At 41.0% G+C, this 26,604-nt stretch overlaps 1 protein-coding gene across 2 annotated transcripts in view; it reads right to left on the reverse strand.

Annotated features, from left to right (window-relative positions):
- The window catches only part of LOC117471481 (semaphorin-4B-like), a 65,234-nt gene that overhangs the window by 26,011 nt on the left and 12,619 nt on the right, over positions 1-26,604 (reverse strand). The window contains exons 1-2 of one of the 2 annotated variants that reach the window (XM_034116537.1): positions 25,888-26,063; positions 9,835-10,248 (exon numbers count right to left, since the gene is read on the reverse strand). In XM_034116537.1, coding sequence (XP_033972428.1) covers positions 9,835-9,955 — 121 coding nt within the window. In that variant the 5' untranslated portion in view covers positions 9,956-10,248; positions 25,888-26,063. Of the gene's footprint in view, positions 1-9,834; positions 10,249-25,887; positions 26,064-26,604 lie in introns of those variants that run through there. The other variant, XM_034116538.1, reaches the window with a different exon arrangement.

A 26,604-nucleotide genomic window follows, 5' to 3' on the forward strand; every position in this document is an offset into this window, starting at 1 on the left:
ATCACACCGTCCATCAAAATGGCTGCTTTATTGCCAGTGTTAACATGTTGAATTAGTTAGTCCAGCAGGTTCTTTAAAGTCAAACTGTATATTTATGCCTCAATTCTTTGTTTTAAAAGTGTACAAGCTGCAAAGTCAATTGGCAAATGGTCCAAACTAGAGCGCATTGGCACGGATGAAAAGATGCATTGTTGGAGGACAATTTCCAGATGGATGATAAACCCTTGCATGCAACACTCACAACATTTAGGAAGGGAATATATTTTCTCTCCCTGAAATTGAATTGTAGCAGTACAGTCCTGTAGTCATTCAATTTTTCTTTTTCTAGTTGAGGTAAAGATGGCAGGAACAAATCATCCCACGGAGGATTTCAGTGAGCAACTGTTCTGTGATCAAAGAACATGTTTGTGAGAGAATCAGACTAAATCTGTGCACACACAAGAAACAGATACACACTTGTTGAATTAAAATGGAGATACGAGGACAAACCCATACTTGTTCTTCACTACCGAAGGTTGCTAATGTTAATGCAACTCATATAGGTTAAGGCAGACACACAAGAAATAAATAGATTTGCATATACCCCGCTAAAAAGCTAAATTAGTTATCTTAATTTGGGATCAGATGTTTACGTACCCAAATTGTGTTAAATTTGGATAAAGAAATTCTAGTTCTCCCCCCTCTCCCACGTGTTTCCCGTCTTAATGCTAAGCTAAGCTAAGCTAACTGGCTGCTGGCTGTAGCTCATGAGTTGTATACAATTTTTCTCATCTAGATTTCCACAGAATAAACAATAAGTGAATTTAAGTTTTATTAAATGAGTGCTCTTCAGGGAAAACACTCATGAATCATTCAAATAATTCATGTTCCAGACACATTAATAAAACTTCCTCCAAATAGCATCATATCTTTGACTTAAAGAATCAAATAGCTAACTCTTTCAGTGACCAGACCTCCAAAATAGAACAGAGATATCAATTAAGACTTCCTCTGAATCGCTTCATTCACATCACAGTGTTCAGTGTGTGCCTGCTCCCCATTGAGGTAACTAAGATATCATCACAGGGTGCCAGCCTGCAGACAAGAGTGTCGCTGAGAAATAAAATATATGCACGCACTTTGGCAGGCTTCATATTTCAGAGGAAACTGAGCAGCATCATCCCATTTTTCTAAAGTTTAATAGTACTCCAAGGGCGGGGCGATTGATTGGCTGCCTGGTAGGTATACAGTTCGCCTGCCAAGACACTCCCAAAAGCCAGACTGTAAACATGCCCCAGATTTACTAAAGCAGCGTGAGCCAAGTCACAAGGCAAGGGGGCAACGGGGACAAAGGGGTTTGCTTGCAGTCAGGCAGAGAAAACCCAAAGGAGAAGAGAGCCGAGCTGATATTCATCTCACAACAAGCTCTGCTTATCTTACATTCACGACACACATTTATCCAAAAATAAATAAATAAAACACTATCCATCTCTGCCCTCTGCAAGGCGAAGCGACACAACAGCGCTCAGCTTCAAGGCTCTCTGTTTGACGTGATTTGACAATAGAGCTGATAGCGGCGCAGGAGCTCCTGACAGGAGTCGCCTCAAGGTCATCGCAGTACTGATCCTTGTGATATTTGGGTGAGTGATGGTTATTCAATCGCCGGTGACTACTGGCAACAGGAGCTGCTATAGTATGCAAGCCAAGTCAGCACAGAAACACTGTTTGTCTGCAGTTAGAGGACACACACCCCTGATGGGCGGACAAACTGGGTTAGAGGAGAAACTTTAAATGTTTCCTTTCCTTCTTAAAAAGGGACACTAAACCCCTTAAAATGGTTCAACGGTTGGTGCACAGTTTTGTATTTGGTGTAGTTTGGTAGAAATGAATATGTCCTACTTACAACAAGGACTATTTTAAGAGACCGGTTCATGATTTCTGGAAAGAGACATTGCTGTTATGAATCCGCTATCAATATTTTTGCCGTTTTAAGCACCACAAGCAAGTAACATCTAGTTTCTTAATATTTAAGCAAAAGCAGACATCTCTACAGTATATATATCTCACACACGACAACTAAAGCTAAAACAATTCCAATTGTTCTCAATAGTTCTAGGAAAAATAATTGAAAGCAATACTTTGGGATACACGAGTAGATTATTTTAAATTTGAAAGAGTAAACATGCAAAGTATAATAAAGTGTGTACAAATCTATAAAACCCGATACAAACAGAGATGTGGAGAAAGTAGAGCAGAGAAAAATCACACTTTACTGGACTCCAAATAAAAGCTGACAGCACTGAATCAGTCTGAGAACGAGTGCGCTGTATCTGTAGAGCCAGGCAATAAGGCTCACAAATGTGTTGTTTGTTATCACCGGGAATGATGATGTGGCTGTGCTGCAATTTTGTGTGTACTCTATATGCTGTGTACTATATTCGCACTTGGGTGTGAGTGTGTACCCATCGTGCTGAGAGACAGCTGCACCTTGCAGATAATAGCCAGAGCCTGACAGTGTGTACGTCCAGTGTTTGCTGTGTGGAGAGGATTATGCAGCAAAAAGGTGTAAATGGTGCCACATGTGCAGGCTCAAAATCAGGGCCATGAAATGACCAACTATTTGATGGTAATGCGGAACATTTGTGTGCGCTGTACAACCCTTAAACAAACTGGAAAATGCACCAGCTACCCTCTGAAGAAAGGGTGTAGGATGATGCTGGTCTATTAAATGCTGCATACCTCTAAAAGCAAAGAACAATGAGCGCTGACATAATGCCCTGCTCTGTAATTATTGGCTCTTAAGTGTCATCCTGATGCACTCTGGATTGGCAGGCACCCACCCAACACTCAGAGCAGCGGAGCGATGGCGCACAGTGGTGTATCGCGGCTGAGAGCTCAGAAAATCCTGGCTATTAGCTTGGTGAGACAGAGAGAGACACTCACTATGTGGTTATTCAAACACAGGCTGAAACACACAGAGGGAGACATAGTTGTTATAATTTTCTCACACCAAATAGACATGCCTGTGCTTGTCATGTGTGGGATGCTTCTTCAACCTCTTGTTCTCTCCATCCTCCCACTACCCTCTCCCTAAAGACAGTGGATGTCACAGGATTATGATACAGAGAGAAGGAGATTTTGAAAATGCATTTTTTGGGCTTCTAAAAAGTATTAAAAAATGCATTAATTTTAGCCTTTACGAACAAAAACTATCAATTCAATTATTGTGTTAATACGGTTTAGGTTAAAAATTCAATCCGTGAACACAAACCCATTTTATAGTCCCTTTTTCTTAGCCAAATCCTTTCAATACCTCTAAATAGTTTTCATTGTGTGTGGCAGGATCCCCCATTCCAACATTGGATGCAAATTGCATTCACACGCATGAGGGATTCATAGGAAATGTATGTGTGCAATCCAGGATTTAAATTTGCAACACCGACATGACAAAGCTGTATTAAGTGACTACTAAACTCAACATATCCTACAGATTGTTTTGATTGAGGAGCAGCCACAAGAACGCCACAAGAACGCCACGCGTTTCCCTGACTACGATCAATCGTCAGAGATGCATCTAGGAAAGTGTATAAGAGGAGTTGTGTTTCTGTCAAAGCCCACGCAGAGTGTTTGCTCCAGCATTTACCAAATCTAACAAATGCTGACTTTAATGGAGCAATTTGGGAAGCTTATGATTTTCTCAACATCCTAATCCACCTCTTACTGATTCAAGTGTTTTCTTAGATCCTTACACACACACACAAACACACACAGACAACAACACCAAGAAAGTTTGGCTTGATGAACAACATGATATGACTCAGCCAAGAAGACTTTAAGGAAAAGTAGAAAGACTTTTCTGTTGGTGCTGCAAACATTCACATCCAGCTGGCTCACACATGCCCGCGAACCACTCTGCTGTTTTCTAGTTTGCACAAATGTCAAGGCACCTCTTGAGCTGTGTGCAGTTACTAAGTGCTCTCACTCTGGACCTGCATGTGTTGGAGGCCTTTAAGTGATACCACAGCATGCAGACATCCCTCTATCCTGTGTGCGTGTGCGTGTGTGTGTGTGTGTGTGTGTGCGGAGACCCTTGATGAGAAGAGCAGACAGAGTCTCCTGCTCTCCACTCATCTACCATGAAGTAAAGTAATAAAGAGTAGGAACGGTCAAGCACATTTGTTTTACACACACACACACACACACACACACACACACACACACACACACACACACACACATTTCTGTCATATCTATTTCCTGTAGTCATGCTGATATCAGAAGCCTGGTGAGATCAGGGCCTTCACACCTGCACTGTTAGCCTCCAGATGTTGTCTCTCAGGGGTCTTTCTGCCCTGACATAGTTTGAAAACAATCCGACTGTATCCCTGTAACAGGTGTCATTCATATTGATAAGGACAACGCTCCCTATCAGGAATACATGACAGCTGCATGCATGGTACACTGAACAGTTGTCATAAATGAACAAGTCAAATAAAAAAACAATTAAATAAAGAAAATCTGACGGGTAGGATTTGTATAAAGTGGGACGGTGTAACAGGATCCTTCAGCTGGGTCTATATAACCTACAGTATATTCAGCCGGGCCTCACAGGGACACGTACCTCTCTCTCTCTCTTTTTTTACATACAGCCACAAGTAGGAATAAGAGGCATGTGGAGTGCATTAACATACTGGAACTGAATCAGGAAAGTTCTGACTTTTAATGAAAGATACATGAGACGACTGCGTTTAACCATTTCAGTTCTGCCTCAACTCAGATGTGAAAACCTGAAGTGTTTCCTGAGCACATGATTATTTTTAAAGAGCACTGGTGTTTGTAATGGTGTAATATATTGGCAATGGCAACACAATATTATGTTTTATTTTGATGCAAATTAGTTTTACAAACAATACCATACAGTGTAGTTTCTTGTCATTATTCTGACAGAAAAATTGGTTAAATTAAACTTAAAGGTGGGGTAGGTAATTCACTTCAGAAACACTAGTTATATTCCATGGAATGCTCTTAACATCCCGATAGCAATGAATATATTAAATGCTTTGACAATAAATACATTAAAAACATGTCATCTGTGGAAGCCGTAGCGCTGTAAAAAGCACGACCAATCATCTGAGCCGGCCAGGCTAAAATAACTGGATGGCCTACCTGCCTGTCAGCCTTCCATCTCGTGCACAAACTTATCTCGTGCCCTCATTGGTCATGTGCGCGTTCGTGTGTGTTGGAGGAGGGGCTCTGTAAGGAAGTCTGAAGGAAGGGGCAGATTTTTTCCGGTTGTGTACTTTCAAATTCTAGCGCACTCGAGCTGGTTTCTCCATTCTTACCTATCCTACCTTTAATATTGGCCAGCTTGTAATTCTCCTTAGTCCTGAATTATTACTTTTTCAATACAAAGAAAATTAATGTTTGACAGAGAAGTTACAGCTTTTTCCACAACAAGAGGTGGTTCAAATGATTAGATTTCAACCATTTTGAATTGCCATTAGGGTGCATTTACACTTAGCTTTTTTTAAGATTGTATAGCTATCCAATCCGTCCAGATTTTCCTTTAAAAGCGGCTTCAAAGCTTCTTTATGCTGAGTTTTATACCAAAAAGAAGATGCTTTTTAGCAAAGTGGACACTGAAATGTGACAAAAAGCATCTGTTTTTGTGTGTCATTTAGCAAAATGTTATGTTGTGTGACTTGTCTAGAATGATTTACAGCGAGCAGCCCAGAATCCATATAAATCCTACATGCCTCATCTAACCATGAAAAGTTAAATCGTAAAATGGTGAGTTGTGTGTGTCACAGTAACTGTATAACTATGAAAATCAGTGATGCAGAGGTCAGTGATAAACCAAACCATGTTTTAGTCTTGCAAAAAATCTACACTGCGTCCCAGCAATCCAATATAAAACACATAATGACTCTTTTAACCTCACATTCCTCTCTGCCTATCCTCATTAACGGTACACTGTTACTCCTCGCTGCTCGCCATTGTCTTCAAATCAAATGCTCCTGATGGAAATCTGCGAAGACTGAACTTTTCTGTACATTCCCTGGAGCGTGCAAGTGATGAAGCCATTAAAGCTTCTGAAACAGATGGAATTGATGTGTTGTAATTATGCTCCATTGTTGCGCCTGTTATGGCATTACATGCAGGCACTTGTGAGTGCCACCTCAGCTGGAAGCCACAGACTGCCTTTCTTTCAGGATCAGGGGGCGTGTCCTCTGCAGGGTTTTAGGTGGGCATCGGAGCATGTCACGAGCATTTTGACTGACCCCCCCCTCTGGCTGCCCCTCCTCTGTTTCTGCACTGCAAACCCACACACTGCCAAGGTCACCGGATTAGCATGCATGAGAGAAAGCGCACAATATTCTCCAAACATGAACCAAACGTAAACGAGAAAGGACACAGGGTCCACGGAGCATACACAGCATGCTGGGTAGCTATGCCGAAAAAAGGGGCGTCGGTTTGCTTCTTTGCTCGCATCCAGTATGAAAGTACTGAGACTTCTTGTCTGGATATTTCCTTTGTTATACCTTCAGTACATTACATACATACCGTGTTGATACTGACTGACAGAGGAGGCCTATTGTGATATTGTAGGTCTGAAATCAGGCTTTGTTGTGTACAATGCCTTTTCTCTTCCAGGTAACCATGTCAATTATTATACAACTGTTAATTAAATATGATTGAAATCAAAGTAAGTTATTAATGAACCTTAAGGATTCTTAATGCTGATTGTTCTAAATCACCCCAGTTTGATGGAAGAAAAAAAGGCATGCAGAATAAAGGATATTAAAAAGGTTATCTATACCCCAAATTACACAAAGACACCTGATTAGAGGAATATATAAAATAGGATGATTTCTAATTTATCAGAGGAACTATATATCTAAACAACACTGGAGTAAATGTAGCTGATTAATAAAAGGAATACTTGGGAAATACGCTCTCATGTCTGTATGGTAAATCTAAATCTACAGCCAGTCTTAAATTCTAAACTAAGCTGCTGTCTGTGGTTTCATATTTAACACACAGACATCAGAGTGGTATCTATCATCTCATCTTACTTTTGGCATGAATGCAAATTATCATATTTCCCAAAATGTCAAACTGTTGATTTAAGAGGAACCAGAATCAGGGCGACATACAATACAGTTCATGTGCTAAAAAGAAAAAGAGAGAAATCACGGAGGCTGCCAACCAGCTCATTAATGTAAACTGTTCTTAATAAGTGCAGAGCTTGAATTTCTCCCTCTTGTTCCAAGGGAAAGAAAAAGAAAAGAGGACAAATAAATCATCTCCTCCACTCATATCTGGAGAAAGACAGTAACATCCTGCCTGAAAAGTTTTTGATAACCAACAGCGATACATGCCGCATGCCTAACCGATGCTTGCTGCTTTAAGTCCCATGATCCTTTGTGCCGTCTCTCTGCACAAGAGCCCTAATGAAAAACAGACAAGGCTCTCCCACTGCAGCAACCACAAAAACCTCCACTCACTACACATGAGGGATTAGCCTGCTCATTAGGAGAGAAGGAATGAGCAGGAGGAGAGGGAACGAGGACAAAAGAAAAAGGACGCCTTTCCAGGAAACAGGCCATGTTGAGGCAAGGGTCCCCTCGAGAGAAAACAGCCAGGTCGCCCTTTTCTTACAGACTATACAAACCACACTGGATGTTTAAAACAGTGACCTGCTTTACATGTGTTGCTTCAATGGTGCGAGTTGAATTGAGGCTGGTTTTATATACGAAACGTTAAGCATGTCAGTGATTCTGCAGACCCGGTTTATGTAAAGCTGTACCCTTAATAATTAGGTTACAATCGGCGTCAGTGACATTTAAATACGATTTTCTACACTGTTTTATCAGCTGAAAAAGCAAGTCTCACACTATACCACTTATGCTCTCCAGTTGAGAGAATCTCAAACTGCCGCCGTCAAAATACATGACATTTAGATTATGACTGCTGAATGGAGCAAAGCAAAGCAAAGAAAAAAGAAACATCAGTGGTTTGCAAAACACTCAGTTGCTAGGAACCAGCCTTGGGCCAATTTAATCCATTTAGCTCTTTGAGAGACAAGTTAAAAGGCTCAAGTATTTGAAAGGTTGTTTTTTGGGTATGAGCGATGCCAATTTGAGATGTGTATAACTGCATGATGTCTCAGTGAGTTAGCTGAGGAGGGGAAAAAAACATGCATCAGATTGTTGTTTTCAGTGGGAGGAACTTCAAATTCAGACAGGTAGTGTTTACAGGAGCTGACACACGCCTTCATCCGTGTAAGCCTGTACTTTGGTTGCTGCTGGATCGGCACATTTTCTTGTATGAGCAGTGTAGCAAACACAAAGTCAAGACAGGATAAAAATATCTTGTAGGAGCCACGGAGCTCATTTAAAAATCAATTCGTGAACTGTCCTTTTCTAAAAGTTGCAATGAAGGATGGTAAAAAATAGGTGTTAAGCGGTCCCAGTCAATTTTCCACTGTGCGCCGCATCCAAACAGCAACCTTTTTCTTTGTCCCCTCATTTGTCATAAGCTCCCATAATGCATCAATCAATTACGAAAAAGCTGTTAGCTGAGCAAATAGTGAAAACAGCACAATGTTTTATCTTATAGAAGCCTAATCCACAGTCATTATAATAACAGGAGTGCTGCAGCGAGTAATTACATGCAATGATGAAGTCAGGTGAAAAAAGGTCCTCCAGTCAATCAGTGGAGTTGCCAGGAGAGACATTAGGTTTATATTTCTGGGATAACTTGTTGCATATAGTTGTGCAACACAAGTTCAATTGCTAGTCAAACATTTGGGAAATATGAATGCTTTTGAAAGCATGAAGGCAGTCTAAGAATACTCACAGGGCCCCAAATTGTTTTCTTCACCCAGGCCATGCATATTTCACCCCAATAATGTGTCATAGCTCGGGGTAAAAAAACAAACACACAGTGAATTCCATGCATAGTGACAGCTACTTTAATATTTAAAGACACCTTCAGGGCACAAACTTATAATTGTGTTGTAAGTTTGTTGTTTCTTCAAGTTGGCATGTGTACATGTGAGCCTGAAGGCACCTGTGGTCTCTGTGACATGTCAGAGGGTGTTTCACTGCAAATTTGTTGAAGCTGTGGTTGTTGTCTTTTTTTTCACCATTGGTCTAAATGTGGTTATTTAATGTGGAGTGACAGACTGTTAAACCCCACCGCCTTAAGTAAGTGCTGCATGTACAGATAGACAAATTGAGGCTACCTAATTTTAACAGCAATGTTGATGGATGGCATGTTCTCAGTGTTGTTGACAAGCGTATTAGGATGACGTTAGCTTTAATGAGATTGTTGGAAATAAGACCAATAAGGTGTACAGGTCTTTTAAAAAACAACCCCAGACAGGGTCATACATATGCAATTGGGGGAGGGGAAAGTTTCACTTTGTAGGCAAAAAGTCAGCACCTTCACCATTTGAGGACATGGAAATAAAAATACTTTTTTTGCAGTGTGGAACTTGGTTTTTGTACATTGAACAATAACTATAAGTTCAGACTGATATTTGTTTAACTAACTGGCTAGTTAGATGGACTGGGAATCTTACATTAGAGCAGAATAATCCAATCTTAATTCCAGTCTTCACATTTTCGCATATCTTTTTTAAAGGATAAATAAAGAAATCTTCCTCCAAACTATAAAAAAGATATCACTCTTACTACGCAATTCTTTTCACCACATTAAGAAAACCAAAGCATGACAAACCTGCAATGCCTTGAAGCTGTAGTTGGACAATAGTTTTCAGGGGAGGGGCTTGTTAGTGGGCGATAATAACAAGAAATATAAAAATTGTTAATAATTATTCAAACTTACTGTAGGAGAAACTGATGCGCGGTGTGACGTCGTCCTCAGTGGCCATCAGCGATTGGAGGCAGCTAGCCAATAGCATCGCAGCAGCCAGGAGACAGTGGACAGTCGCAGCTAGTGTCCACATGGTTGCCTGATCCTCTGTTTTTAAGATTCCTTAGAATTCATTAAGCTCCTCTTGACTCCACAGAGCTTTATTCTCTCACTCCCATCTTCCTGCAGGCTGAGGGGGAGTAAGCGTGTCCTTGACTTGATTCTTGTACTCCCAGTGGTCCTTACACTCAGTTAGTTGACTCTTAGCACAGAGATGAGGAATCCTTTCTGGATTAAATCCTGCTTGTTGTCATCTTCTCATAGTGCTCTCCGACGGATCAGCACTAAGCTCCGACCAGTGGCCATTTAGTAAAAGTCATTTTGGATCTGCGGAGAGAAGAGAGAGAGGTTGTTTCTTTATGTATGATCCAAGAACATGTAAAAGCATGAAATGGAGCGAGAGTAACAGATCCATATCCAACTTCTGACGCTATAACCTACAAATGCACAAGAACTGATACAGCTGTTCGAGGTTCGTTCTGTGGGATGGTTTGAATTTACTGCAAACAACAAATCAAGCAATCAAAAGTTAACATTTTTTTATCATGGTTTAATCTCTGTCCTGCAACTTTAGCACACTGATGGCTTCATCTACAGCTTTGATGACAAACACAAATATTTAGGCTTCAACTGTTTACTCTTTAACCAAACTGCCGAAGAAAACTCAGAAACCATTCAGACCACCAGCCAGCCAATACGAACACACACATCATGTGCTAACCAAACAGTCTTTCACAAATCTTTAAAAACTAAGTGAACGTCCAACTCGCACAGCAGCCCATCAAGTTTTTCTGTGAGATAAAACACATGTCAGAATCCTTTTTAATCCCTGTATTTAATTACGCCGTCATCAACAATCATGAGAGAGATCCCTAAGAAGATAATATGGCGGCTTGGCTCTAATTGTGTGGCTATGTGGGGAAATAAATGAAAGAACAGTGACTCCCAAGACATCTCTGTAATTTGTCTCAAAGAGGCGCAATGAACACATCTGCTCTCTGACTTCGATTGGCCTCAATGTGAGCGTGCAGATAAGGTCCCATGTAGATGTATAATGGGATTTTATTTTATTAAGTAGGGGATTGTCTTTCTTGGAGAACACTTGAAAACGGTACTACACAGGACATATTAAGCTGTATAGCTTTCTGATTAAAATAAACTGGACAATTGTGTTTTGGTATAGTTCTTAAACAAGCAGTGTCACATTTTTTGGCCACATAAAGAAAGCGCAAACCAGCTGTAAACATCACATCGAAAGATTTTAGTTTGTATGGTGAACTAGTTAGTTACGAAGCTACATTAGCCTTTATTTGGAGTCATGTTTACGGCCACTCGGCAGATCCAATTTGTTCTCCTTTTTGGTCTCCAACACCAACACAACCTATGTTACTCTTAAGCTATTTAATGATCCATATTCACTAACTAGTTACTTTGTCCATTTAACTGTTTTAGTACGGATTTCTTGCCTGTAAACAGCTATTTACTCTGGCCCAAAAAGATGCTATGAAACCGGGGAGTGAACCAAACCGTGAAGTTGGAGAAGTAAATTAAAGTGTTGAAACCATTTAAATAGTGTAAATTAAATGCTTATGTTTAATTGTTAATACACCAACATGATATGGCAATGATAAAATGTTGTTTAAAGAGTGTCATGTTTTACGATGTGAACCACATGTGAACGTGCTAACATTTGCTAATTAGTGCTAAACACAAAGTACAGTTGGAGCTACATTTATTCTGAAGGGGAAATGAACTTCTCTACCACGTAAATAGTATTTATTTATGATTTAGCTGTAGGCCAGAGTTGTGGATCTACCAACACGTGTGTGGATCATACACATGAAACAGCTGCAGTCAGTAAACACAGCATAGCTTGCTCCTGTGATAGAACTGGACTCACTACTCCTTATATCCCGACAGCGCAGGACGCCTCCCCCTGAGCTCCCACATAGGTGGTGACGTTTAGAAAGTAAACACCAGAGAGCACATGGTGTCTCTGGTTGAGAGCTTGCATCACTGCAACAACTCCCACAGGACCTCATTCAAATATTTACGGTAGCTAATAAATCCAAGACTAACGGGGGCTCAGTTAGTGGCCCCAGGTTGTCTGCTGAGAAAATGCCCTGCTGGGAAACACAATTTCTGCACAACATGGTCGTTCAACAACAAAATGCAGGATCAAAAGGGATTTACAAGTGCGTCTCTCCGCTACCTTCCACTGCAAAGACTACAACTTGGCTAGTTGGCTAACACACCTATGGCTCCATGCTAAATTAGCAGATGGTGTGTTTTGTTGAATTGATGGGTGGTAGCACACAGATTGTAGTTCACCAGCAAGCTGTCCATCTTGCATAATGACTGGGTAACTGGCATTTTTGTAGGTAGGTGTAGGGTCATTTGTCTCACCTTTGCAAAAGCGAGTAGATTGGTTTGGTTTGGTTTGGTTTGGTTTGGTTTTACTGACTTTTCCTTTGATCTCTGCATCTGTGCCTTGCTGTCACAACCTTGTCTCTGTCCACCCCCTGGGTCTCAACCACCAATATGTCCGTGTCAATCTTTCCTTCCCTACGAGCCTGCTTTGGTTCGTGCTGCTACTCTCGCTGAGTGGGAGGCTGAAACACCCGTTCATGATTGTGTAATATCTCCTTCCTTCTCGGCTGTTCAGTTTTACGCCTGCTGAGACTGCAACAACAAGCATGGCAGCCCAGCGTGTGTCACACACCCCCCACCCCCCCAGGTCTCCATGTTCTCAGGGCTTATCCTTCTGCAACTCTAGAGGTTTTTCAATGTTTAATCAAAAGACAGAGGGGTGCTTTTAGGGGGCGAGCTAGCACTTTGATAAATTAGGACACTTAATGGCCAATTCTGTGGAACAGTATTGCATGCATAAATATCTCAACACTGCATTGAACTTTGGTGCCCAAGTGATAGTGGTCGCCATGCACACAGCCATATTGTCTAGACGAGATGTTATAAATGGTCACTACGGACACCAGATAACAAATGATGAGTTGTGGATAAGTTCACAGAAAGTGTTAAGGCCTTGAATGACCCCTCACTTGCAATACGAGCAAACACAAGCAATCCAATGGAATCTTTTGTAACAAGTTAATTTAAACTAGTTCCACATGACACCTAAATAAATACAATCGTTAAATCGTAAATATATTCATTCAAGTGCAATAAGTACAATGGCTCCAGTGCAGACATTGCCCTCAGGTTTATATATCTTTCTTATGGTACAATTAACTGTCAACTGTGGTGATTGTTTGCGGAAATAGTTTTTGTAAAATTGTATTTTACAAGTTTTTTAACATTTCATCTTCAAACTGACTGATTAAGAGTAGCAATTTCTAGTTGGGTTGTATTCTCTATGATGAAGAAAAAGCTTGTTGAATGAATGGCAAACATAATATTGATTTGGTCCTTTGAATGTTCTAAAATATCAAATATATGATCATTATGAAAACAGGACAGGCTGGTGCTCAGTTGTGAAGTTACTTGTACAAACCAAGTAAGGCTCCTAAGTAAACATGTTTGGAGTATATCACCCAAGTCCTACAAAAAAAACAAATCTGTAGTCTCTTTAACTTGAACACGTCTCTCAGGTGCCTGCTCACAGTGACAAAGTACTTTGAAACAAACAAAAAACTTGGCTCATACGAGTTATGTCAATATAAAGAGGCCCCTAAAGCACTCTGGGAAAGTAAAGGTATCTGGGGAATCCAAAATACAGGATGACTCATGGGTGTGAAGCCCGCAATGAGGCCAGCAACTGAAAGGACAAGATGGATGTTCCTCAACCCCAGAGACAGATCTGAGGCTTAGCAAGGGCATGAGGGGCAAGTAAACTGCTGTAATGGCGCACTTATCCCGTTTTCTTTACTTGTTCCCCTTTATACCATGTCACAAGTACATGCTTGTTTGTCAAATTAGTCATGTAGTGTCCTAATCCATCCTGAAGAAAAACGCAGAATAGACCTGAAGAGAAAGTATGAAATATTAATAAGCATTCAATCTTAAATTTGACAGCAAGTAGTCGGCCTTGGGTCTCTTGAAAGGCGCTACATAAATGTAATCAATTATTATTATTATTAAGTACTCAACCAAAGAAAGTGATCTTATTAGAAGCAAATATTGTAAGACTAGTATTAGAGCTCTATTCATCTGGAGCTGTTTCAGTACAGGCGACCCACGACGCTCGGTGCCACAGGACCCATCTGCTCGTCTAGGAGAGGGTCTGCTGCTTCTTGTATCCATGAAGGGTGAATCTGGAGCCATATTGCTTAAGGCTACAGATTCATTAACCTTGTGAACCTCCCTGGAGGCTCCCTATTTAATACCTGCATCTGTTTAGTGAGAGAGGATGTGACAGACACTTTGGACCATACACACGGCCAGGTCAAGGCAAGTTCACTGTATAGGGAGCAGCATGAACGCTAACAATTTGGCTAGCTTTGTGTAAACGATGGGGCTTTGTGCTCCTCAACCAGATCCCAATAAGTCATCCCTGCAAAGTGACTTGTCTCTCACTTGGTCTTTGGCACAGACTGAAGCACTTACGGAGATAATCAGCGGCGGGACCTTGTGATGGGAGCTCAATCAGAGAACTCGACATGAGGCTCGATTAGGCCGACGTCCAATCCATTAACAGTATCATGAGTACATCTAAATCCAAAGTGAAAGAGCTTTAAAAGCTTATTTAATTGAGTAACTGCAATCACATTTGAAACTTCTGTGTTTTTGCCAAGTTTAAGGGTCACTTATACAAAATATATCAGTAACTGCTCCCAACCAATTTATAAAAAAGAAAACACGGGTTTGTTTTCCTAGGGTCTCAGATTTGTCCTTGTCTGACACTAGAGTTGATTTTTGTTCCACGTCTGACCCTAAAAACAACATGGGTGTAGGTTACTATTCAGGAAGATTTATGGTGCTATTGTGTGGAGCAGAAAAGACCTCAGTAGGTGACTGACGAGGCAGAGGCTCCTTGCTGTGCCGGCCATTATAACTCTCACTTATCGCAGGCTGCTTAGCTGAGAGCGCAGCGCATGATTGGTTTGAATTCAAACGAGGGGATGGCAGGGGGGGAAGGTAAACCATTTTATCTAAAAAAAAAATCTATGTTTACAATGTTTAGCTATTAAATGACGCTTAGATGTTTGTTCATTTTAGAACATTTTATCTTTTATGTTAAGTATAGTTATTATAAAATAACTTTAGCTTGTTAATATCCCTGTCCTTTCACTTGTTTCAAAGTGTATTTCTATTGCTGAATTTGTATTGAATGATACATTAAATATTGAAGCAGTGTTGAACAAGTCACCAGAAAAATGTTACGAGTTATAACAACTCTGCAAAACTCGATAACTTAGTAGATAGTTCATATTTACATTACTTTTGTTACCAAGCAGATACGAGTTTGGATGTTCTCACCATGCTAATCATCAACAGCTACCATAGCTAGCTCGAAGCCAGTTCCCACAGGAATTACCCACAACTCTGAACAAATTAGAAACTAAAACTGGGTGTACACATGGATAGCATAAGCAAGCAACCTGAGATGACACAACATGAAAAGGTTATAACTTTCATCGTCTTATTAGAGATGCTAACCAACCTCTTACACCTTTTTAGCCCTGGGCCCTTTCTCATTACACTAATTACCCCTCCTCGACTCCTCGACTCCTCAGACCTTTGCTAGTGACCCGGAAATGGATTTCAGTGCACCATGTTGAAGGACATCTCATTTCTCTAAATGCACTTCGAGGACCGAGGATCGAGCATCGAGGAGGCTCTCTGGAGGAGCTATGATCGAGGATACACTGATGGGTCCTCCGCGCCAGTCCGCGGATCCTCCACGGATGTATTTCCGGCAACAGTGCAGTTAAAATATATCCAGTCTCTGATAGTGTTACGTTATTATGAGAGTGCTCTCATACTTATTTGATTCTGAAATTGTATATATTTATATAAATATATATATAAATATATACGTGTGTGTATATGTCCGCATCTGTAGCCTGTTATTGTCTCATTATACCGCACTGTGAATTAATTAAAAGTAAATATATAAGCCGTCATGAACAGATCTGTCCATCAGACAGAGGGCTGCTGTGCCTCCTGTCATCATTAATGGATGTCTCTTTAAAATGACTGCTCAGAGGAGAGGATTTCTCATTTCTCTAACCGCCTGCTGCTTCCACTCCTCTCTCCTCGGTTCCCCTCCTCGACTCCTCCGCTCGCATCTCCTGTGGGTGGGACTAAGACACGGGGAGGGGAGTCGAGGAGGGGAGTCGAGGTGGGGAAACTTGTGAAATGAGAAAGGGCCCTGGTGTCAAACGAGCTAGCTAACTATAGCACGACCTGGGTCCGTCTCTCAACTGAATGAACAGAAAACTGTATATTATGTTAACAGCTATATCTTTGTTTAACTCTGTATGCACTGTAACTGACAATTTAGTCATTATGACATAATGTACAACCAAAACAAGTGTTCATACGTTGTTAGCTAACCTTTAACTTTTGAATCCTAAACCTTCAAGTCAGGGGTTGAACGTTGTTTTTTATAAGTCTATAAAATACAGCGCTATATACAGTACTTTGTGTCAAAATGGGTAGGTCTACAACACTTCCTCTCAACCAGTCCACAAGAAAATGGGACAGGGGGGAATAAAAAAGAAGGGTTCAGTTGGGCAGACTGCTCCCAGCCCCAAAAACGCAGACTCCTAAATAAATCACGACTAGGTTAAAAATAAACTGTAAAACCTTCAGTGTGTCTATACTGGTGCTTAAATGGCTCATTGCTTTCTTAGGAATGTACAGCGGCTCACAGGTAATACGTCTATCAGAAACAAATCTCCAGGATATCCTCTCACAGAGGCCTTCGAGGAGTTTTTAATATGGACAGCATCAGCATATCAAGCTGAACACAATACAGGCCTAACAAAAACATCTTTCCAGCCAGGCATAGTTCTGTTTTTTTAAAGCAAATTAATATACGGCAGGAAATGAATTGCTAAAAGTAAACATGTTATGTTTTTTTAATATGTCATGATAAGTAAAGAAATGAAAAGGACATTAATGGTTGAAGGTGAGCAAAAGCAGCTTGACTTCTCCTTCCACCTTTTAGTTACAGAAAAAACACACACGGAGACAAAATGAAACCACAGAGACAAAATGTTTCTTATATTGTTTCTCCAATATAATTTCTACCCCGCAGGTATAACAAACCGAGAACTCTGTGTCATTACACAACAGAAGAGACTTTAACGGGCGATCAAATAAAAAGCTGTATGCACGTTCCAACGTTTACATCTATAATATGGGACAGCTGTGCACCAAAGACTCAGGATACTGATGCCTGAAGGCAGACTTCCTGTTAAAAAGAGGGACATTTGTACAATTGGCACTAAAGAAACAGATCTTATGCTAATCAAGAGCCATTGATTTAACGTCCCATTTCCTTTATGCTAATGTTCTACCCTATATGATAGCAAGCCGCTGGTACTATATACATCGTAACATGGTACATCAATTTGGTATTTTTCCAATCCTTTGCAATATGTATGTTGGTAAAAAGATGAATCCGGATAGGAAGAAATATATCTAAAAAAACTACTACAAAATGAAATTACATATTTCTTCATTGCACTTCATAATGCTTTTTAGTTTATCGTCAAGAAAGTTGAAAATCAGACAATACAGGACATTATTTCCTGGAAATAACATAATATAGATCCTGACAGTAATATAAGAGTCTCTGGGAATTGAAACCAACAGCGTTTCCTGAATTATTGATTAACATGTGTGATCCCAGAGTGATAATATGAGGATACTGACATTTCCTGCATGTATTATTAATAATTCATCGAATCATCTTTGTATTGATGACTGGCTGTAATGCATCCTGCTGTGGTATGTCTCTGATGCATTCAAATACCCAATGGTGATGACTTTCAAAGAACTAATTACAGGAAAATACTTTATGACAAATAGGGAATTTACTCAAGAGGCATTAAAACTTCCTACGAAGCTGAAGGCAATTCAGGTCATAAGCCAGACACTTCCCATGACCCAGAAATGAGTCACTCACTGGAGGTTCAAACAGCTTTTGGGTAAAAGTGGATTTGGATCAAAGTTTTCTTTTAGCGTAACAGACAAAAAAAAGTATACTTATTAAACTAGAAATATCTCAGTGATGGCATTGTTCTGCCAGGGCTGCACTTTACTCCACATTTTTATTTTAGCAACAGATAGCTATAGAATATGTTGATCTGCTTCTGGATTCAGATCTGCACCAAAGACCAGAAACAAGTTTTATCTGTAACGGCTAACAGGAAATACGAAGATGAAAAGGGAAGTAAACTGTGTTGTTTTGCTGGGTTTTATTCAGTATTCAGTAAAGAGCATCTTTGTGAAAGGTTATATAGTGGAAGTTCCGCTTTACTTTATTGTTATGTATGAAAATACAATGTAATACTTGGGCTCAGTGGAACTCTTCCTCACATAGAAGCACACATCCACAGACAAGAACAAAAAAAGGAACTCACAAAAGACGGTTATACATTACACCAATGCACGGTGCATACGAATGCACTGTTTATACCCGACTGCCTGAAGAGAGACGCTGCTACTGAGATGGGTCGTGTGTGTGATTTGATTTAAAACCATTTCACCAATGTACTCCAACAACATTTAAATAATCCTAGTTTAAAATAATAATGAGTTAATCAAGGTACGCTTAGAAATCAATCTTAATGTGAATTTGAAAAGCAGATGTTGTACTCTGCTCATAATCACGGTATTATAATTCATAATACAACATGGACTGACTGTTCCAGCTCTTTGCATTGAGCAGCCTTTTCACAGGATAATCAGGTACAAGGCTGGACATTGAATATGCCTTAATTGACTTTGCATGACCCTGACCTAGCAGGCAGGTTTGTATTAATTGTTAACTAGACTATGTGCAACGTTTCCATGATCCCATCACGGCCTTGTCTGTGAGTCAAAGGCAGTCATTAAAATGTAGTGATGAACTCCGACTCTTCATCCCTCTGTGTTACCTACAGGTAAGCAACAGGACTTGTGTCGCTTTGACATCCATCCCAACATGCTATATAATCACACTCACATCTCTATAATCTGAGATACGACCACTTAAAGAGTAATCCCAAGCTCACATAGGAATATTCAAACTCCTTTTAACATTTGTGCAAATACTTGTCAGCTTTGCCACGCAGGAAGGAGCAATTATCATTTCAAACGAGTGAGTGAAGCAGAACTGGCAGAGGAGATAAGTGCTTAAAGGAGAGTAGGGGTCACCTTATTCCCTCTGATACAGAGTTGCCCTTGCCTCAAATTATTCAAGCCTGACAGGGAGCAGTGGGAGATCGGTTCTTGAAAACATTGCCAAGCGTCAATAATGAGCAGTGCGTGTCAGTCAGAATGCAGTGTGATCGGAGGCATCATTTCACACAGAGATCCTCTTGATCACAGCCCTGTTACAGAAACGATGGGCACCTTAGATCTGCAAGCTGATTTACTGCATTTAACGATTGCCTTGAGATTACAAACTTACTGGAGCAGAGATACTTTAGTTTTTTCCGTGCTTCTGGGTTAAAAAGCTCTTCAAACTTTTAAACTGATGACCTACACAGACTAATGAAGTATTCTGTCCAATCAGGAAATCCTTATGACAAAAGCCAAACATTTTGCTTCCTGTGGGAAATATAACAAAATTGAGACAAAACTTTCCATTTGCATTAGGCTATATACAGCATAGCTAATTTAATGACTGTCTGAAGACGTCAGCAGTGAGAAGGGAAAGAAATAACATTTCATTTATTTCCACGCCACTCTGCTCTCCTTGTGACTTTCCAGATAAGATGTATAGGGAACACTGTTGCTATCAAAGCTGCAAATGGCCACAACATCTCATTCATCTGCTGGGTTGATGATGATGTCGGTCAAGTCTGTGAACAAACTCTGTGGCGTGACAAAGAACACTTGAAGATTTACAGTCATGCAATCACACAATAGAGACCTTTGTGAGGTCTGGACCACACTGTGTTGGCATCACAGTTCATCTGCTAATTACACCATAAAATCTAGAGTCTTGGCGATCCATAGTAGGCTGTTCATCTCATGACTTAAACATCGAGTTGGGGGGGCACGATTAATCCCTTCAGTTAAACCAAGTGAGGACTTGTTTCTTTACTCGATTTGACAGGCAGGGCAATGGGATTTAAAAGCGTATCAGTTGACAATACTGTGTTTCTGGCCCCTGCTTCTCCTTGTCGGACCCACACTGCTGCAACATAAGCGCGTTCAGGTACGTCCACAATCGTAAGGACAAGCCTTGACCACAAAACTGTTGGCATTACTCATCCCAGGTGGAAACATGACACAGTTTGTCGGAGTCGTTTGTCAAGTTTGCCGCTTCAAGGCTGTTGGCTGTTTACTCTCTACAAACATGTCGACATCAAAAGTAACAGCTGAAGTACTTGTGCTTTGATTACTGTCAGGGGCTGTGTCTTTGTCTTACCCAGCAGTCGTCGCCAATAAAGGAAGTAATAAGTCAACAGTGTGGTCCTTCCTGGCAACAGTCTCACTGATAATAGGTGATACATGGTACAGATGAGTAATGGTATCTTTAGGCGCTTTCACACCAAGTACTTTGCCGTACTTACATGTGACTTGTTAGACGCTTTTATCCAAAGCGATTCATCGGAACTCTTTAGTTCCCGGAACTAAAGAGCAGATCGCGTTCACACCGGAATAAGTCCCTGAGGGAGGATTAGGCAAATGAAGCCACTGACGACACTTCTTCTTCTTCTGCTTTGGGTTTACTGGCAGGCCGCAAACAACTTCACGGCGTATACTGCCACCCGAAGTCCCCGGCCGGAAGTCCCCGGAGTTGGCTTCAGTAGAAGCTGCTGGGACTCCCAGCTGCTTTTTACGCGATTTACGCGTTCTTCCGAGTAAATCGCCAGAACGCCGACACCTCCTCATCTCCACCGCTCCCATGTTTTTGTTTGTGTTGCCATAAGTTAGTCGCTCGCCGTTGGTGCGCTGGGCTAATGCCAGCAAATACAATGGCGGCTTCACAAAACTTTTCGGAGTTTTACGGGGCGTGGTTTGCAATTCGCCCAGCCAATCAGAAATGGGAACCTTTTTCTCCCAGGAAAGTACCTGCTCTCTAGCAGGGACTGAAAAGGGGTGAAAAGGTTCGCAAAAAAAAGATCTTTTTGGTGTGAACGCAAAATCCCAGGAACTATCGGAACTATTCCTGGGAAAAGTACTCTGGTGTGAAAGAGCCTATAATGTATTTATTCACCTTATCGTGTAAAGAAAATAATTAGGAATGATAAGAAAGATGGATGGCATTATGATGCATTGATTTACAATGAAAATGCAGGGAAGGGACTGCAAGGAAATGAAATTATTGGGGATCGATACGTTTCCTGCCCCAGTCCCTAATACTTTCTTTAGATCCATCTTTGAATTAATAGAAATAATCCAATACTCTCCCTCCCCAAATGTCATGATATCTAAACAGTGATCTGTACAGTTAATTTGATCATGTTCCCTAATTTAAACATTCATATCCTAACAAATAATAATATAAAATAGCCCCTGAGGCAAGCGAAACCTGATACAAAATAAATCCAAAGTAGAAAATACACCCTCCATTGCTCTCTTAATAAAGTCAGATAATATTCTGGTCAACAAAAGGACAAATAACAAACCCCTACCCCATGTATGACCCCTTTCTCCCCTTATCATTTTCATACAGTCTCTTTCACAAAACCTGCTTGTAGCTTTGTATCACAATACTAAAAATGACTTGATATCAGAAACTCAACAAGTGGGAAATGAAGTAGATGGGCACACTGCAGTATGTGCTGTTGACGTGGTTTGTTTATGTTGGAAAATAAGCTTTAAATAGGATGTTTACATAGAAGTTAAATTGCAGTGTTCCTTCCAAATGACATGCCTATCTCTTCCAAGCAATAAAGGACACTTTTTGCTTCACTGCAAGGTCCTGATAACTCTTCCCCCAGCCACAGGTAGGAATATAACTTCTTTGTTTGTCTAGTAAAATAATATGGTTTTATTTTGTAATTTCCCTTGTAAAAACCAAATCTCAATTATATCTTGGAGGGAAAATATAAACACAATAATTGTATCCATATCACTCCAATTGAAAACTAAAAGCTGTAGTTATCAGCCAATCCACACAGAAAAACATTCCAGGCACAGAGAGTCTGTTTTCCATTACACAAGTCACAGTTTATCCTTTTCCCTATATTTCTTTCAAAACAAGGGAAGGAGAATGGGACAGACATTAATTTCTCTCTGGAGAGGAACAAGTTATATAATATATTTCCATCTAAAGACAGCCACCTCACCACTGAGGCCTCAAGTTAAAGCAGAGGGCACTCCAGACAAACCTCTCCACGTGTCAAACAGACAGGGAAGTGATATAAACCTGTTTTTATAATAAACCTGATTATGTAAACCAACCTGGTTTCACAGGTTACTCCCAACCAAAGCCTCTGTCCAGGCTCAACTTTATAATGCAAGTATGGACATGATTTTTTCATTATATTGTAACAATAATATGGTTACTATTGAGACATTCTAACACCAAATGGACTTCACAGTTGATATTTATGTACCTTTAAGATGTTTTCTCTGCTAAATCTCAGACTTGCGTGAACATTATTAGACTGTAGTACATTATCCTGTAATGCAATGCCCAACTAAAGAGCACAACATCTATTAAGATACATGACATGTTAGGTCTCCAGAGTTAACACAGCAGAAACCTGTTTTTAATGAAAGTATTATCCATCATCAGAGTTAGGTGTAACGCGGTTTCCGCCGCAGGTTTATATGCACGTAATCTGCGCGACTTGCGCGTCCACATCTCCACGTGCAGTGCTGCATAAACATGGCAGAGTCAGCGATAACTTTCGAGGGGTGGAGGTATGCCCATTATTTTGAGTTCGTCCGAAGAATAGACAGGAATGTGATGGTGAGGTGCAAACTGTGTCCAGGCCAGAAGCTGTTATCCACTGCTGCAAACACCACGTCAAACCTCAACAAACACCTGCAAAGAACACATGCTAAGGTGAAGCTAATAGCTAAGGACCCCCGAACCCAGAGTGAGGATGTTGTGAGTGCGCCGCCGCCGACTCCGAAGCGGCACAAATTAGAATTTGGAGGACCGGTAACCAAAGCAGAGATGGACAGGCTTGTAGCATCCTTCATAGTAGAGGTAATGTTGCCCATTTGCACAGTGGAATCACCATCGCATCGTTCAGAGATATACTGCGCAAAATACAGAGAGCAGGAGACAGAGGACAGCCATAGTCAGAGCTATCTGGATCAGTCTTATGCGACAATGGAAACTGAACTAAAGAGAACATTTGAAACTTTAGCAGTCTGCGTGATCTGCCTGTAGGGAGGGGCGGGCCGGCCATGCGAGTAAAGTAACGAGTAAAGTAACGAGTAAAGTAACGAGTAAAGTAACGAGTAAAGTAACGAGTAAAGTAACGAGTAAAGTAACGAGTTACTTTATGTAGAGAGTAACGAAGTAGTGTAATATATTACTTTTTTTTAAAGTAATATGTAATATGTAATATATTACTTTTTTTTAGTAACAACCCCATCTCTGTCCATCATACACTTTCAATCTGGTAAACAGCATTAGGCAAATATAAGTATGCCTATTGCCTGCTGAGCAGTGTTATGTAAAGACTCAGGTCCTGTTTTAAATTAATTCACATAGCATCCCTGCAGTCTCATACAGACCGGTCAAACTGAAGTGGAGCACATGTTTCAATATCAAAACAGATTTGTTTGTGAAAGTAATGCCAGAGTGGGCAAAGTGCAAGCCACAATGAAAAGGTATAAAAATCGAATTAGGGAAATATATTTCAGTTTATTTTTTTCATGGCCCCAGAGGCACATCACCTGCTTTCAGAGCCCTCTTCTGGCACCAACATCTAAACCCCTGCAGGGCCTGGCCAGCCTTTCTACAGGACCTGTAGGTCATACTGAATATGAATGGCTCTGCAACTGGCAGACAAAGCTATGCATAGACACAACAGGGACAGGGCTGGAGCCAAGTTTTAGTGGATGCAAATGTGAATCGCCCGTGTGTAAAAGCAAGGTGTGACTTTTCACAGATAACATTGCATTACGGCTACCAGAATTCTTGCAGATTCCTCAAAATGACGTGCCAAATGTTCTATCTGCAGGAAAACAAAACCCACATGGGATTTTCTTTTATTGTGCATGGGCAACAAAGCCTATTTGAACTCATCTGCACTAACTCAACTCAGCTGATGGAGAGACAGCGTGGTTGGCGTCATGCCGGCCCCGTCCTGGTGCAATCTGGCTTCAGCCCAGGGAAATGAGTGTTTTCCCACATCCCCGCACTGAATTGGATGCTGCACAGGGACCCTGAAGTTCCCATCAGATTGTACTGAGCACTTCCAGCGCCTCTCTGGACACTACGTGGGATATCACTAACCTTTTGGGGGTTAACAGCAACCATAGTGTGCTGCTCCCCTCCCCGGTTCCCACTTCCCTTCCAGCTCTTTTACCACAACCTCTCCACATGCTGACCATTCCTCTGAAGTTGTTACAGTGGGTGGGGTGTTGGGTGGAGTCAGCGCGTTTGTTTTGAGTGTTTGAATGTGTTAGTGATTGTGTGGGCGGGGGTCTGTGTGTGCTTATGTGTGTGCTTATGTGTGTGCTTTTCGGAGAAATAGAGGGAGGATTGGGGGAAAGCATGCAAGATGCTTTTGCAAGTGCTGCCAGAGAAAAGGTTTGTTTGCAGTAAGGGAGCCAGAGACTTTGAGTGTTATTAGAGTTACTGATACAGTATCACACTCTGGTAAGGGGAGCAGGAGAACAGCAGAGGCCCGAAGGGGAGAGACTGCTCTGCCGGTCATTTACAGTCAGATTCCAGCAAAGCATATCAGCACCATCTAAACAGAGAACCAGGCTGCAGTGCTCTCATGCATCATAACCTCCAGATTTGGCCCATCAGTTGAGGATAAAGTACACAGTTAGCAAAGAACTTGTGGTTTGGGCCTTACAGAAAAAGTAATAAAAAGGTGCTTAATTATCCAAGGTGGGAGTGTGTTTGTTTAGTAGAAATGCAGAATGATATGGGAGGCATTTCAACACATTTTACAACATAAAAGCAAAGATAAGAGGACTATTTGGAAAGGAAAACAGGATGGTTTCTTTAAAGAAAGTGTAAAATTGGACAGAGTCCATCCCAGAATGGTGTTCACAGACCTCCGTGATTTAACAGGGCTCACAAATGTTGCCATAACTCTCCTGAAAATAAAGCAGAGCCAATTCAACACAAGTTTTTTTTCTTGTTTCTTTGGACTGAATGCAAATAGCAGCTGTTTAAACACATGGGTAGAAAAGAGCTACCCACATACTGCTTTTAACTGAAAGGGCTGAAAATGCTGCACTTTATTTAGTATTAATTCAGATGTATGCATCCTGGTTTGGGGATGTCGGTCAGGAGCAAGCAGACAGTGTGTGCAGGAGTCCCACATCAAGGTTAGCAAGGATGGAAATGTCATGAAAGTAGCTCAGAGGTGAACAAGACCAAACTGTATGTAGGAATAAGTTCAAGGTGAGGCTTACACATCGACATTAATGAGGCAAAACACTATACAAAAATTGCAGTTTCTCCAAAAACCTTCATTTACACTTTAAAGCTCCCATTGTAGAATAAATGACTATCAGCGGAATTACTTTAAATGTATAAAAATGGCAGGCTAAACATTTCCACAAACTATTCTCCCCCGTAAAAAACATAAATGTACTGGATTTAGACGAGATTCAGGTTTACTACGCCTCATCTTTTCCCGTTGTAAAGGTGTTTAACCTGAAAACCGAGAACACGGAGCATAAAGACCTTACCATCCACAAGCTGCAGAACAGGAAAGGACTCGGTCACACCTTAAGTCTTCAAAATGGTTGAAAAAACTGTCGAATAATGAATCGAAACACCCTTTTTAAATCCACAGTGTGCCAAAGATTGAGCAGGTTATAGTCCGTGTGTGTCGGTGAAGTGAAGTCCATCCACGGTGCGTTTACGGACGAGCCTCCTCCTCCTCTCCTACTACACTCTTCTGAACTTTAGCTCCTCCCCCTGCACGCTGCCTGCAAACACTGCATACAACCAGCCTGCAACACACATGGCCTCTCATTTCCTCAATAAATCACTTATATCTAAATCAGGGGTGTCAAACTCAAATACGCAGTGGGCCAACATTTAAAAATCGGTACTAGTCAAGGGCCGGACTGGTTCAATGTTTATTGCAAAACTTATTGAAATGAACTTATTGCACATATTAAACCTGGAACTAAAAAAGCTTAAAGGTGGGGTAGGTAATTTTGGAGAAACCAGCTCGAGATCGCTAGAATTTGAAAATACACAGGGTGTTTCTCAATCGCGAGTACGCTTGCTTGGTAGCACATGTCTGCCGAGCATCTTGCTTCAGAAGCGAGGCAAGAATACTTCCTGCCATTCGGAAAACAAAGAGTGGAACAGGCTAGCAAGTGTGCAGGTGTGCGTCATATGAGAGGCCCCGCCTTACATCTTCCGCCACAGATTTGGGGAAATTGGTCCGTGCG

This window comes from Trematomus bernacchii, unplaced genomic scaffold (assembly GCF_902827165.1).
Source record: "Trematomus bernacchii unplaced genomic scaffold, fTreBer1.1, whole genome shotgun sequence".
Classification (NCBI taxonomy): domain Eukaryota; kingdom Metazoa; phylum Chordata; class Actinopteri; order Perciformes; family Nototheniidae; genus Trematomus; species Trematomus bernacchii.